The sequence below is a fragment of the Erpetoichthys calabaricus genome, chromosome 6 (assembly GCF_900747795.2).
Source record: "Erpetoichthys calabaricus chromosome 6, fErpCal1.3, whole genome shotgun sequence".
Classification (NCBI taxonomy): Eukaryota; Metazoa; Chordata; class Cladistia; order Polypteriformes; family Polypteridae; genus Erpetoichthys; species Erpetoichthys calabaricus.
The window spans coordinates 178513125-178529125 of NC_041399.2; the positions used below are offsets into that span (position 1 = coordinate 178513125).

The 16001-nt window shown below is 33.2% G+C and overlaps 1 protein-coding gene across 2 annotated transcripts in view; it reads left to right on the forward strand.

Moving 5' to 3' along the window:
• The window catches only part of ptprn2 (protein tyrosine phosphatase receptor type N2), a 1061581-nt gene that overhangs the window by 983530 nt on the left and 62050 nt on the right, over window positions 1–16001 (forward strand). For both annotated transcript variants that reach the window (XM_028804141.2, XM_028804142.2), the window contains exon 14: window positions 10189–10383. In XM_028804141.2, coding sequence (XP_028659974.2) covers window positions 10189–10383 — 195 coding nt within the window. The remainder of the gene's footprint in view (window positions 1–10188; window positions 10384–16001) is intronic.

Sequence of the window (16001 nt, forward strand, 5' to 3'; positions counted from 1 at the left end):
ATTCAGTATGGACACCGTGACGACAGATTCGGGACTGATGCTCCTTTTATAATTCCCTTTCCAGTGACGAGGCTCCGAACACTTGGTAGCCGCATGACTTCTGGACCGTACTTTTGCAAGGTTTTACAGTCGGAGCTCTCCGCTCGTAGAAGTGCTGCCTAATGCTTTCGCGATCCGTCTATCCAATAGTCGAAATATTTGCAAAATGCGAGCGAGTCACGTGCGCTCAACAGGCGTTTGGTATTTTTTAACGTTACATCATTGCACAACGGTTCGCGACGTCAGCACACTTTCGTTTTCATGTAGGATCCTGAGCGATTTATCGTTTTTTTTAGGAAAGTAAAGTACCATCGTTGTGGATGTGTGTGTTGTCCCGAAGGAGCCGTGTCATGTATTTTGAATACACCGAATATCTGAATTTGCTTGTCTTGTCCGATGCTGTTTTGAGCCTTCGAGCGACACCAGCGGCATTGGCGCCGACTTAAAGCTACGCCTCGGGCATTTAATCAGGGGTGATAGGCATGTGAATAAACCTCTGAGCATATTAGCGAAAGCAGGGGATATTTGTTTTGAGCCCGCAAGTCGGACGATGCTTACCAGATGTAGAGTGGCCAGTCGCAGTGACCGGTCACTTGTACTTGCGTGTAACCACCTCGCGCGCAGCTCTGAAGGTGTGTAAAAGGTTTTGGGGTTTTGTATGAATGCATATTTCCTTTAACGCCTACGGGTGATCAAAATGATACCTTTGGTAGCTTCCTAAACGAAGTATCACTTTGCTTGAGAAGTGTCTTAAATTGCTGGAATTGTTTATAGAGAAAGAATGCCGGACATTTAAGAGCTAGCTTAAAAGCAATTTAAAATTCTGCCGCTTCGTGTATTAATTACCGGGACAAAAATATTCGAGGTGACTATTTTAATTAATAGGAGCCGTAATTAAAATCGTGCCTTTTTAACAAGAAAATTATTTAAATTTTACTGTCTGACCTTTTTGCCTTTCCTCCTGGGGCTGCAGTAGTTAAGACGATATTGATTTTTTAATGAGCTCAGGTTTATTTAATGCATAGAAAAAAAGGAAAACTGCTCTCTTTATTAGCATTCTCTTCACATTTGTCTATCAATGTTTTGTATTCTGTTGATAAGATTACATACTTTATGTTGGCATTTTCACGCATACACACACACACACACACAATTTATATATACATTATATGCTTTTATTTTTACTTAAAATACACATAGTATGTAATAATTGCTATTTATGGCCGCACCTTGTTAAGGTTGGGAGCACATGCATATGGTGAGGGTATTTGCTTAATTTTTTATACATTTTGAAAAACATTTTAAGTATGTAATTTGAATAATAATAGATAAAAATTATATAATGCTAGTCGTTTATTTACAGACAAAATCCCATTTACTATTATGTACAATCATTACCATGTATGGATTGAACAATTTGGATAGTTTAATTTCTTTTGTTACTCCACAAAAAGTTTACTATCGCTAGGATGTTATCTTGGTAAAATTATTAAAAGAAAGTTGTTGTGTGAATCATTTTAATTGACATATTTTAGCCAGGCACTGAATTTGAAAGCTTTTAAGTTGATAACTTGAATGTATATAAAGAGTAATTTAGCACAGAGTAGTGAGATTAGGGAGGAGCAAATCCAGTGACTTATTGATACGTTCAATTTTCTTATTGCTTTTATTTACGAAGATAAACTCCGCATTTCTCTGTGTATGCAAAGGTGAATAAGGAAAAATATTCAGATTTACTGTATTTCTGTTATACAAGTATGATATATATATATATAATATATATATAAAATGTTTGTGTGTGTCTGTTTATATAAATTTTGTCTTATTTCTGTTTTAATTTTTTTAGTGAGCTTTTAATAAACTGCGGTATATTTCAGTATTAAATTACTTATGAAATAAATGGGTTGACTCCTATTGAGTAAATGATATTTATTCAAAAATATTTTACTGCAGAATAGACATGAATCTACGTATTTACATGGGGAGTAAACTTTAGCATGCAGTGCACTTAACCGATGATACAGTGTCAGGAACACTTGCTTTTGTATTATTGTCCTTTGCTATGTGTCAGAGGAGACATTTTTTCTTTGTTAAGTAATAATGCCCTTTACACGGTTTAGAAATTGTTATTATTCGTAGAGAACAGATTTTATTTTACTCATTTATAAACCTCTTTTAATTTGTACATTTTTCTAGCGCCTACATTTTTTCAAGATAACTATGAGTGTTCAATATATTGTATTGCTCTGTGTGTAATATATAAACCTAAATCTATTACTTATATCATAGTATGTAAATGTATCAATAATTTGTTCTGTTTATGCAGATGGAAAAACAGACATTGTGTAAATGGATATGTCTTTCCACAAAATAGTCGTCATTATTCTTATGCTATAGTAATGGCTGATTAAATTTTGCTGAATCATAGGGTATACTGTATATGCACACCAAAACACACACATCCACACATATTTATAACTTCGTATATGTTTGCATGTGCACTAAATAATTGAAAGCAAGAATCTTGAAGTGTATGCACAAAATGGAACTGGAAAATATATTTTCCAGTTTTACTCATATCTAAGATTTATTTTGTTCAAAATATTGCTCTACATTCAGTGTTAAATCTAGCCACAGTAGTAACAACGTGTGTACGCCATTCATCACTAAAATGTCGTAAGTGAAATGAAAATATACTTAAAATGAGAAATTATATTGAGACATACGAGTACCTTGTAAGCCATAGATTGTCTAATTATTAGGGTGACATTTGGTAACTGCTACTTGTATATTTATTTCTTGTTTGTTTATTAATTTAACTTTTCCTCTGTGTAATTCCTTTATTAAACTAACATCTTTTAAGAAGATAATTTTGACATAATTTTGTATTTCACTCAGTCTTACACCCATTTCATTTACTGATGTTTTGCATTCATCTGCTCCTGTTTAGCCCCTTTTTTGTCTTCTTTTTTGGCTCCTGCAACATTTCAAGACAAAGGGCTAATTTAAAAACAATATGCCTGCACGTGTCTGCAACAAATCCTTCAAGCACTCTAGTGCCAGTCTGCCTAGTTACCCACTCTTACAAAAGCCATAAACTCTTTGTTGGTTTTATTCGCCAGACTGAGCATGTTGTTTCCTCAGCACGTTCTTTTATTTTAAGAAGGCCTCTGAGAAAGGCTTTGTATTCATGTGTTTGAGACAGTCTGTAAACAGAGACGCCCAGTCCACATCGAAGCTGTCATCATCCCTGTTAACTGGCAATTATTAATGTAATGGTGGAGTGTGCGTCCACACTTACTGTTGTTTAGAAATGCTTCATTGGTTTAGTGCGAAGTATTAGTGAGTCATAGCATGCTGTGACTTATAACCCCTTGTTATGTGAACTTGAATGAATGTCAGTGCTGTACTGATTTCTGTCAGGATATACATTTATCATCCCAGAAGACAACCTGCTACACATTTTCATCCTATTTATATTTCCTGGGCTTACTTGTGATGCTGATGCTGTTTGTACTTCCATATATATATGTATATATATATATATATATATATATATATATATATATATATATATATATATATATATATATATATATATATTTATTTATTTATTTATATATATATATATATATATATACATACATACATACTGTATATATACTGCATATATATATATGTATTCAGATGAACTATTTTATATAGGTGCCCTTTGGGGATGAGATAAGACTCTGTCCCAACCCTGTAATGGAAAGAAAAACAAATTGAAAATGTGAACATGTGAAAAGAAATGATTGGATAATATTAAGCATTTGTCTATTTAATTTGATTTGTCTATGTAAAAAGTATTTGAATGAAACGTAAAATTTCAAAAAATACAATATTTCAACTGTTTGTTTCTTCATGGCTTTGTTTTAGCATCTGAAAAATCTGAATGAGTTTCCAACAGTTTTTTCCTTATATTTTTGTTTGTGCATACCATATGTTGCTGTACAAACAAAAACTGTATGTAAACATTCTTGACAGACATATGCAGGCATCTCTTATTTTCATATTTGTAATATACAATATGTGTGTATGTATGTACATACTGTACATATATAAAAATTATGCTGGTGTGTCTGTGTCTGTCTTTTTCGTATATGTGAACATATACTGATATACTCACTACTTTGGGCATCTGTGATTCATTTATTTTCAGTAGTAAATTTATCTTTTGACTGTGACACGGTGTTTTCATTTTGTTTGAGTAATACTTATGAATTAAAATTTTTGCAGGTAAACACTTTTTTATTACAAGTATTTGGAGGCATAATGTTTTATTTGCTGTATTTTTTTTAACTTCAGGGTTATGGGGTTACTGAAGTCAGAAGCTAAACTGCACAATAGCATATACTATCTCTTTCAGCAGATGTACAGTTTTGGCTATTATCCATTTCAAAATAGATAAAAATTTTATATAGGTAAAAAACTAGATTAAATCGAAAAATCTTTCAGAAGTCAAAGCATCCGCTAGAATTTATTTTGTCAGCAAATGAACACAATAAAGAGCATGAGAAGATAACTCTTTCATAAACGAGACAATATGGCTGACCATGATTATGAGCTAAGCACTTTTGGGATATTAGCGTAAAAAATAAATATTGCTTATTAGATGCAGAAATGGCCTCGTTGCAACATGCTTGTGTGTTTCAATTTGAGCAAACTTTTGCAAAAGTGAGTAAAGTCAGATGTCAGTTGTTATATTGTGCACAGAAGAACAAAATTGTAGAGGAATAAGCGAAATCCTCACTAATAATAGCTAAACATACAAGCAGTGAATAGGAAATTTCTCACACTTTATTTAATACATTTTTTCTCAATATGTTTTTCCACTATTTTATATTTGCTTACATACATAAGTACTGTATTTCCAGGAGCATACCTAGGTAGCAGTTTATCTTCTGTGTTATCTCTGCTGTCTTTTTAAAGTAAATTGCATGTAGATAATCAAATTTAGAAAATTGTTTTCATTGTTAATAAAATGTGCCTTCCTATTTTGAAATGGGTGTACATTTTTATCTTGATACATACACTGAATACCTGTTGTCTGCGAAGCTATTTTCTTCAGTGTCCTGAATAACAGTTCTTTTTTAGTTTTAGTTGATAACACACTATTAAATTATCTGATAATTGAACCAACTCTTGACAACATGTTCAGGAAGAAACAGGGTGATGAAGTGTTCTGACAATTATCTGCGCACTGTTTTTTGTTAATTTACTGTGTCATATATTGTTTCCAGAGAAAGCATATTCTTTGTATCCTCTGTGACTGTGTGTCTATCTATCTATCTATCTATCTATCTATCTATCTATCTATCTATCTATCTATCTATCTATCTATATATATATATATATATATATATATATATATATATATATATATATATATATATATATATATATATATAATTAGAAGTGTGCAAATTAATTTAAAAGTAAAACTCACAAATAGCAAATGCTTTAGTTCTTTGAAGATGATGAGTGACCTTATCAGTTACTTGGCAGTGCTTATTGTAGATTTTTATTCTAGATGTTGCGAAGATGCACTGCAGCAGAGGAAGAACTATTTCATACATAGTGTCTTTAGAAGTCTTGTATATTGAAATATAGTGAACTCTGCAGTCTTTTAAGTGCACCATTGAAAGTGTTATTTACACATCAGTGACATTAAAGAAGAGACTTACTGTATATACCTATTTTGAATTTAGAATTTCAATTTAAATAAAAGTCCTTATAAATAAAGCTCATTAGTGCCATTACCCAGGGAAGCTTTATTCCTCCTTATAGATAATATATAGTTAGTTTATAAATTTAGTGTGAGGTGTTCTACTCAGTGTTGACTTGCCATTTATAAACTATGTAATACATGGCATTCCCTTCTTCTCAAATGGGTTATTATGAAACAACACCATTTTACATTTCTTTTAATCCAAGGATAAATATTGCTTGTAACTGACTTGACTCAGTAGCACAGAGTGAATCAGTGGCTGAATAGTAATTTCTGTGCTCTACCATACATTCGCTTTCATTAATCTTTGGATGTTGTTCACTACTCTAGCTTTTTTTAATAATCTTAACATTATCTATTTTCTTCTTCAGAATTTTTAATGTCCAGCTTGATTTACTGTATATATGTTTAGAAAACAAAAGACAGTTTGACCTATTGCTCTGTACTATCTGACAGAGCAGCTCTGAGTACTGATATAAAATAAATATGATCACTAACTGTTTTTATCAAAAACACCCATCCATCCATTATCCAACCCGCTGAATCCGAACACAGGGTCACGGGGGTCTGCTGGAGCCAATCCCAGCCAACACAGGGCACAAGGCAGGAACCAATCCCGGGCAGGGTGCCAACCCACCGCAGTTTATCACAAACAGTTTTATGAAAACATTAATATGCAATATTACAAACAATGGCAGTGGATTATATTTACTTAACTGGCTTTATGCTGATACAGCATCCTGTATATCAGAAAGGTTGCAAATTAAAAAGAAAATCAATAAACCAAAAACAAATTGTAATGATCTTTGCACAGTATGTTTTAGGCATGTTAGAAACTTTAGTAGAAAATGTAAATTCTTAGTATTATTTATACAGAAAAAGTTTTTTTTTTTTTAATTGAAAGTATTGTACAAATAATAGGTGAGAGGTAGAATGCAATCATTATAATTTACTGCAGAAACAAGATAGCAAAATATTCAGATAGCTTTTCTGTCTTTTGAAGGGTCTATCCATGCATCCATTTTCTCTCCTGCTTTGCGGGAACCTGAATCCAATCCCAGCAACAAACAGCTCTGGATGAGACACCTAGCAGTTCATTGCTTGGAATGCTGATGCACACATGAACCCCCACACTCAACTAACTAATACTGCTACATTTACAGTCACTAATTGATGTATCACTAATACTTGCAGGATGTGAGAGGAAGTTAGAATACATAAAGAAAACCCATGTGCAAATTGGGTAGAAAGGGGGTATGTACATTTTACACAGAGATCAGACTAGGATCTGAAAATGAGTTCCATTTTGATAGTAAATAAAATTTGTATGTGTAATACCTTATTGTTTAGGCCAAGAGATTAATTTTAGGCAACACATCTTCATTATTGGTAAATGCGTAGTATTATGATCAGTGCATATAAAGTAGTTATTTTTAGAATCCTGGTGGATGGATGGATGTTTCTTCATCATTTTTGTGATATATTTTTTTATTGTTTTGGTAACTTAGACATCTAGTTCTTAGTTTTCTTAGCTTTGTATTTCTCTGTGGAGAGTGTACCTTATATAAAGAGGTGATGTTTTTAGCTTTCTTTTTAAATTCTTGCTCATGTTCTGTTTTTTTATATATATAAGTGAACATGAAAGAAAACTTTATTAGTCGCTTAGTCCAAGTGTACCTGAAAAGTAAATGATTAACAATTTTTGTTTTTAATTTTTAGTCAGACATAAATAATGAAGGCACTTTAGATATCTTGATTTTTAATCTTAAAACCTAATTGCTGGTTTGTAATCCATAATTGTTTTAAACTTTAAAAAAGTGTAAAATTGATTACTATTTTCTACATTAAATTAGAGATTTTTCACAGCATATTGGGAGAATCAGAGTAAAGAGACTACACTTATTATATCCTATCTCTGCTTTGAAACATTTTGCTTTTGGGACCACATCTAAGCAGTTTTCTTCTCTTTCAGATTTAATAGTCAGCTTCTTGCAATTGCTCTGTCCTGGGTATGACGTTAATCTGCATCCAGCCCTGCAAGCAGGTCCTCCATCTTTCAGGGAAAACCTGGGGGTTGGTGGTAGGATTGGCACTCCAGCCACTGTAAAAAAACCTCACACTCTTCAGTGTGGTGCTGAGGTGTCATCCATTGCACAGCTCTACTCGGATCTCAATCTGGGTGTTTCGTCGTGCTGTGGATGCGGCAGCGCACTATAATCAGCGCATGCTCCCAACCTTCTTAATGACTCTAAATAGAATTCAAAATTGCTTAAATTATCTGACCACTTTTACTAAATAGTAAATGGTATCATATGGAAAGCCTCCGTAGCCTAGAATTAACAATATTTTCATATCATCATTGTGTTTATCTTCCTTTATATCTTATTTGGGATTACTAGAGGAGTAGGGCCTATCCTGATAAGAGGCAGCATATGGATTAACAGCACGCCGTCAATCCTATGTTCACCTGTGCACAATTAATATGACTTCTTTCTAAACATTCTTTGTGTATTAGAAATAATATATTTGTAAATATTGAAGACCTGCATTTAGTTTTATGGAAACGTGAACTAAGTACTTGGTTCAAGTACATTTAAAGGAATGTAACTAAAATTATACTGCTACATTTTTCATCTCCCCTCCTGCTGTGCCCCCACAAATCATTACCTTTCCCACCATGTTTGGTAAACTCAGTCACTTAAGTATTTAAATGGTACCAGATTAGCATTGAGGCAAAAGATACCCATACACACACACAAACATATATACATAACAACATTTAAATAAAGGATAAAACAAGAACATGGATGACAGTGTAAATGCACAGTTGCTGTAAAACATTTTACAACATAAAAAAATGTAGAAATAACAGACCAACAGGATGTTTTAAAATATGGAATAATCTGAAGACACTTAATATTTAAAAAAATAGCCTGGTATTTACCATGAAATGTTTTTTTATATTAGTTTGCCAACATTGCTTTTATAATTATTTTGACAACACTCATGATATTTTGCACCAATTCATCCATCTGTTTTGTAAAGTCACTTTTTAAATTACATCGCCGTCAGGAATGCTAATACACATTCTGATTCAATTTAACACTTTTAAATTAATTATATAAGACTGTTCGTAGTTAATTTTTGTAATTTACTTGATTCCTTTTTTTAAGTTTTGGTGTCTTTTGAGGTTTGCTCTTGATTCGTGATTGACAGAAGCTTCATATTTTATTCTTTGACCCTTCCTAGTTTCATAAGTGTAAAAAGTCGGATTTTAAATTTTGAATTACCTTACATAAAACTATTTTATAAGCATTATTTTATAAAATTTACTAAGCACTTTAATGAAGCCTAAGTGAAGACATGCCTGCAGAAAGGGTCTGAAAGAAAACTACAATCTTATAGTAGAGGTTTTATAGATTAAATATATTTTTTCTGTTCACTATTAATTATAGGCAGCATCAAATGACCCTGAAGTTCGAGGTACCCTCAATGCCTTGGTCATTTTAATGGTGCATAGAAATCTGCCTCCTTTGTACTCCAAGAGGCCTCCTGCACAAAACAAAACTACCAGTGAAAGAGCTGAAATTGTCTGAAGCCAAACTTGCAATTCCTTTAAATCTTTGCTTCTCCCACTTTAAGGGAACAATTATTCCTCTGTATATCAGCTCTTGAGGATTTTTTTTGTAATATAATTCAACTAAACTGAAGACATGCTTCTTTTTCATTACTTTCAAAAATATTTTTTCTCCTTCAATTTATTTGTGCCCTTGATAAGCTTACTGATTCTAACCTGCCCATCCCTACTATGTTACGCCCTTGGTTTAATTTGTTATGTTCTCTTTACTGTACTGTATACACACACACGTACAGTTTATCATATATGCATATTTTAATGGCCTGCATGATTTTGTTTAAATTGTCATGTTATGCATTGCTGTATGATCATATGAAAAATTCTGTCACAAATGAAGTGTAACTGGATGTTGAAATTAATGATTTGTGCACAGTTGTTGGGTTCTTTATTTTAGATGTGCTGAGATCTTTTATGTATGTTTAATTTGAGTGCACTCTATGAGGATTTGTGTTCAGTGCTCTTGATTAGTTTGAATATGGTATGATTATCAGCTTTTATTAGTAATGTTTTCATTACATTTTAAAATTTATGTTTCTACAGCTTCATGTCTTTAAATTTACTATATATAAGAAATTCAAAAATAGTTTAATGTCCTAATATTTTTAATTATTAGTGCATTGGCATTAAAATGTAATTGAGTTTTTATTTTCAACCCTGTCAAACAAATGCAAGACTATATATCTGTCTTGGATAGGAAATGTATGATGATTAACTCAAAGTTATCTCTTTTGTTGCCTTTTAGGAGCTGTGCCGGCAGCGTATGGCTGTCAAAACATCTGATCGTCCAGAACCTTTGCACACTTCACGCATTAACAGCGTTTCATCTCAGTTTAGCGATGGGCCTATGCCAAGCCCATCCACTCGCAGCAGCACTTCCTCTTGGTGTGAGGAACCTGTCCAATCAAACATGGATATCTCCACTGGGCACATGATTCTGGTAAATATGTTCTTCTCTGTTATCACTAGGTGTTCCATGAGAATCTGTAATGGCTTGCATTGGCTTATACATTCTATATAAATACTACATTATTATACTGTATGTGCAATGTCATACAATATTCCATGTATTTATTGGTCATTTAACTGATTGCTTCCAAAATATCTTATTTGATGCAATGTTATACAGTATTTAATTATTAATTGTTTACTATCTTTGGGAAATCGTAACGTTTGAACTTTATTTCAGTTGTTTTATTGTGTAAATTCCAAGTAACAATATTATATTTTCCAACTCTAAAAAGCAAACTTAATGTCTTGATATTAGTAGCATTCTGGTGTGTTTTTCATTTGTGTAATGCTTGCTTTATTTTTTTACATCATTTGCATAACATAACAATTGATACTTAGAGATATATTCCGTTAAACCTGAGACTAAGCAACTTATCTAACAAGTATGAACAGAAAAGCAACAGTGTATTATCACATTTGATATTTTTAAGCAACTTTCCCATGATTAGAAGAGGTTCCAGGTTTGGCAGAAGACAGAGTATTTTTGTTAAAAGTAAGAAAATTGGCAACTTATAAGAAGTAGTATTATTGGGTATTTATAATTAATATATTGCAAAAAGCTTTATTGATTTTTTAGGTAATAAGGTGTAGTACAATATAAAGAGAGAATTAATTCATTCAATCGTCTATTTTCTGAGCCTACTGTTTATATTACAGGTTCCCAGGGACCCAAACATATCCTGTTAGTAATGTAGCAGTTTTGCACCATCCATTATAGAACATAGCATTGAGTATTACAGAGCATTAGCATTATAGAGCAGTGTTCCAAAACAACCCCAGAATGATGCTTACTTGATTATGTTGACCTCTTTTGTAAGCTGGTAAGTGAATAAATGTAAAGGTAAATGCATAGACATGTGCCCACCACACTGCTCTCTACATCTGAGACAATTTAGAGTCATTATTTTACCTAACTGCATGCCCTTGGATTCTGGATTTAGCACAGAGTTCCTTGTAGAATTCCATGTGAATACAGGGAGACAATGCAAACTCCAAAGATGTTCTCCCCAACCAGGAATGTTTTTTTTTTAGTTTATATCATGATCATTTTAAGGCAAAAGGGTGACTCTTAATGGTGAGTTTTGATTTTAAGAAAGCTATCAACCATTAATATGTAAGTTGTCCACCAAATGTTAAAGTACAGGCTATTCCTATTTTGCATCAGATATAATGTGACCAGAATCAGAATGATTTAGCCTAAAATAATGGGAAAGAGAATTGATTTGTATAATTTCACTCTGCCGTTTCTGGTCAAATTTATGTATTGAATAACACTGGTGCAATCACTTCACTAGGTTTCTACAGTTAATAAATTAGTTTATGCATTAGAAACAGAACTAAATTATACTTGCCTTTTTAAGATAATACCATATTCATTCATTCATTTATTTTTAGAACTCACTTATTTTAATACAGTATCACTGAGACCAACACCCTTAATGAAAGTATCAAGCACAAGACAAGAAATATCCCAGTACAGGGTGCCAGTGAGCACACACTTACAGTCACTTACAGATTGCCAATTTATAATTGTGTATGTATGTAAATATGTGTATATAAACAGTGTATGTCCATTCATTCACTTTCCAAAGCCCATTCAGAAACCACCAATGCTAGGTAGGAATTTAGTGTGTTTGGAATGCCATTCCATCACAGGATACTTGCTTCAACTCCTTCATACTGGAGTCACCAGTCAGTCGCATTTGCATGTCTGTGCTATGAGAAAAGTATTTGAGTTCCCTCAGATAACCAAAGTAGACGGAGACTCAGCCTAGGGTGGTAATTGACAGTTGGGTAGTGAAGCAGAAGTGGTAAATCATGAGCTCCCATGCTGTCTACTTTTCTATGGCAGATAATGTGAAAAAGATACTTTCTACAAAGCAGTGAGGAAAGGTTTTTAGGCAGAGCAGGGCAATGCAGTGGCTAAAACACTGAACATATGTCTATCCGACTCACTTGTATGACTTTGAGCGAGTCACCTAATTTGCCTATACTCCGAATGTAGAAAATGTGCAGTATATTGTTTAGACTTGTTTTGTATTATTATGTGTTCTTTATCACTGATTTATTATTGTATTCATATACACAATGCATTAACATTTCCAGCTGTTTTTTAGTTTATTGGGATTTGGAAGATACAGAGGTTTTCTTTTTGTTTTTGGCTACTATTTTATTAAATGCCTGTCAAAGACCAAGGACACTGAATTCTTGTGAAGTGATATAAGTCTTCGATAGCAGCTTCAAACCTAGACATGCTCTAACACGCACGCATGCATATAGGCTATTCTTCTGTCAGCTGCATAAATCCCATTATAGGTTTATCTGTGCCTACTCATTGTTACTTCTTTATGCAGCTAATTTACCAGGGAAAGCAGCCATCTATATCGTAGCAACCAGGAAAATAGTGAAGGAAGCTGTTAGCTATGTAGCATTATTTTGGCTTTATGTAAATTAGGCATTTAAAATAAAGTAATTAATGAAATTGCCTGTTCATTTAAAAAGCGAAGGAGTTGCCTGTTGACACATTGTTTCCGTAAGACTAGTCACTTTGAAAACAAACCCTGTGACTCAGTGTATCTAGGACAGTGGAACGCAGCAGGCATGTGTATATCTTTTTGAGTGTATTTAGTGTTTACATTGATATTCCAGCTTTTAGGATCTGTTGCTCTAAATGTCATAACAGATCATTTCTGTTAGAGTGAAAGTAGCCCGAACATTTTTTTATAATCTTCTTGTAATGTCAGTCTATCCTAAAAGTAGTTGAAATGAAATATTTATAGTAGAAACTGTGTGATTTATATAATGGTAGAATAATAACTTACTCCAAAATGAGAAATGCATAACTGCTGTAGAGACACAAGAGGGATTTTCTGCGTTATATATCAGTTTTCTTAGCCTGTCCTAAGAATTCTGATGCTAATTGTTTAAAAGGCAACAGTTCTAGAATTTTATTAAAACAGCAAGTCATCTTATCTGAGCTATCTTGTATCATTTTGATTGTCCCTGTCTCAGATGTTTTATTTTTGCCACATGTTATTGTGCCCTTTGTTGGATTAGTGAGATTTTTCCAAAAGATTTGATAATGTCAAGGGGAACATTACACACTGGGTCTTACCCTTCCCTTGGCAAGAGATATATAACACCCAGGTATTTCGGCACATTACAACAGCTTGTTACTTCATTCCTTCTTGTACTGCTTTATTTCATTTTGATTTTATTGAGCACCTTGGGCAGCTGTAAGCTCTAAGAAAGGGGATTAGTGAGTGTTTGCCTGACATACACTGATCTCTGCAGCTCCTGATTGGATTGAAATAATCCCTTTACACATTGCAAAACTCCATTACTTCAGTATTAGCAAAAAAAAGGGGCAGTTGCAGTCAGGTACAAACCCCATAAAATAATACTCTGCTTTGCTGAAAGCTGATAGACTTCGTTTTGAACAAGATTTTTTATTGCATTAGTTCTTTTTAATGAATATTTGTTTTATTGACAAACTGCCCAAAACAGAAGATTGTCACTTTTAATTTGTTTTCTTGTGTCAATGCACCATAATTATAAAGAAATTCTTATCTTTTTCATTGCTAAGATTTAGTGCTATTAAAAAGAGCTGGAGAATGACACAATGCAGTCTCTTACAGGGTGAAGTTTACATACTCTGCCCATGCTTAATATTATTTCTAGCATCATTCTAAATGTGAATGAGTGTGTGAGTATGTAAATGGCTGAGACTATACCTTGTGATGGACTGGCACCCTGACATCTAGGGCTGGTCCTTGTAAACTACCATTGTCTCTCATTCCTGACAGTGTAGAGAAAAAGTGGTTTCAGGAAATAAATTTAATTCTGTATGCGCTTAAGAAAATGTTTAACCCATTTTACTTCAGGAATAAATGCTAATATCTATCTATCTATCTATCTATCTATCTATCTATCTATCTATCTATCTATCTATCTATCTGTCTGTCTGTCTGTCTGTCTGTCTGTCTGTCTGTCTGTCTGTCTGTCTGTCTGTCTGTCTGTCTGTCTGTCTATAAATATTTCCTGACTTTGAAGGTAGAGTGAATCTAGATAATTCTTTTGTTCAGGTACTTTAGGCTAATGTTATTTCATTGTTTTCAAAATTGTCTGGATTAGATACTTAATAACTTCATAGGCAATATTTCAGTTAAGATAGATGGACTCAGTAATACGCTCTTTTTTATAGTATAGACCTTTACATGTTGTATTTATCATTAACTTTTATCTTTTATACTGTGTCTCTTTAGGTATTTTTAGTTATGATATTTTTAAATTGGTGATGGGTAATATTATTGCCATTATTGACATAAATGTTTGTACTATTAGGCAGTGACTCGATGGTATTGTTTTGCATAACGATCACATCATAGCACAATAGAACACTGGTTACTGTTCTGGGCCTTAATCTGACAGTTGTTTGTGTAAAATTTGCACTTTCTTCCAGTAACTGTGTATGTTTTCCTCTAATTTTCCTCTCATATCATAAAAATTTATTGTTAGGTGAAGTGGAGACTTTAAAACATGGTCCATGATGAGTTTAGATGTGTGGATGAGTAGGCCCTATGTTGGATTGGTTGTTGCCAGGACAGGCTTCAGCTCCCCAGGACTCTGAATTGCATTAGTAGTGATTCCCTGGACCAGATACTGAATTGTATTTGAGAATTTTATATACACACACTGTATATTTGTGTACATATGTTTACATTTGTGTGCGTACAGAATTTTGTAAACTCTACAGCAGTGTTTCTTAAACTTTTTTTTTTTCTCATGACTCAGTCTTTCCCTTTTTAGTGTCTTTAAGGCAACTTCAATGATGATTGTAAGTTCAGGCGTTGGGAGGGTTCCCCCTTAGAGAATCATATCAATGTCAGTTGCTTAAAGTGCCCGCAGCTAGCCATCGTGATACACTTTGACAACCATATGTGACCCTTTCCTATTAAATACAACAGAGAGCCATGACCTTGTGTAACCCTAAAGGCAGCAACCAGTGACTCATAGTTTATGAAACTATGATCTAGAGAAACAGGAATGAAGGAATAAAATTCAAAGAATTACATGAGACAGTAGATGCAGTAATATACAAATGAATGTTTTTTTGATCAAATATTGTATTTATGTACAGAAATCAAGTAACAAGTTTGTCAAACCTGCCACTTGAAAATGTATCTTTATTTTCATTTTCTTGTACTCTTTTTACCCTTGTTCAACTATTTTTGTATTTGTGTTTATTGTTTACTTTAAGAACAGGAGTTTATTTTTCACTCATGTATGTACGTTTATACAGAATTATAACTTTTCCGTGCTATTTTGTTTTGGCATGGGCACTGGCATTTTGTGGGATTCTATTTACTCTGTAACTCACAGCAGTTTGCTACATGTGACATAACTGGTGTGTCATTTGATTGCATTAAAGGTCACCGTTTCTGTCAGTTCCCTATCTGAGATTTCTGAAATCAAAAGGAAAATCAACCCCTAAAGACCTTTCTTGTTTAGCATGTCTTTTCCAGCTTTTGATGTTCAGCCACATCT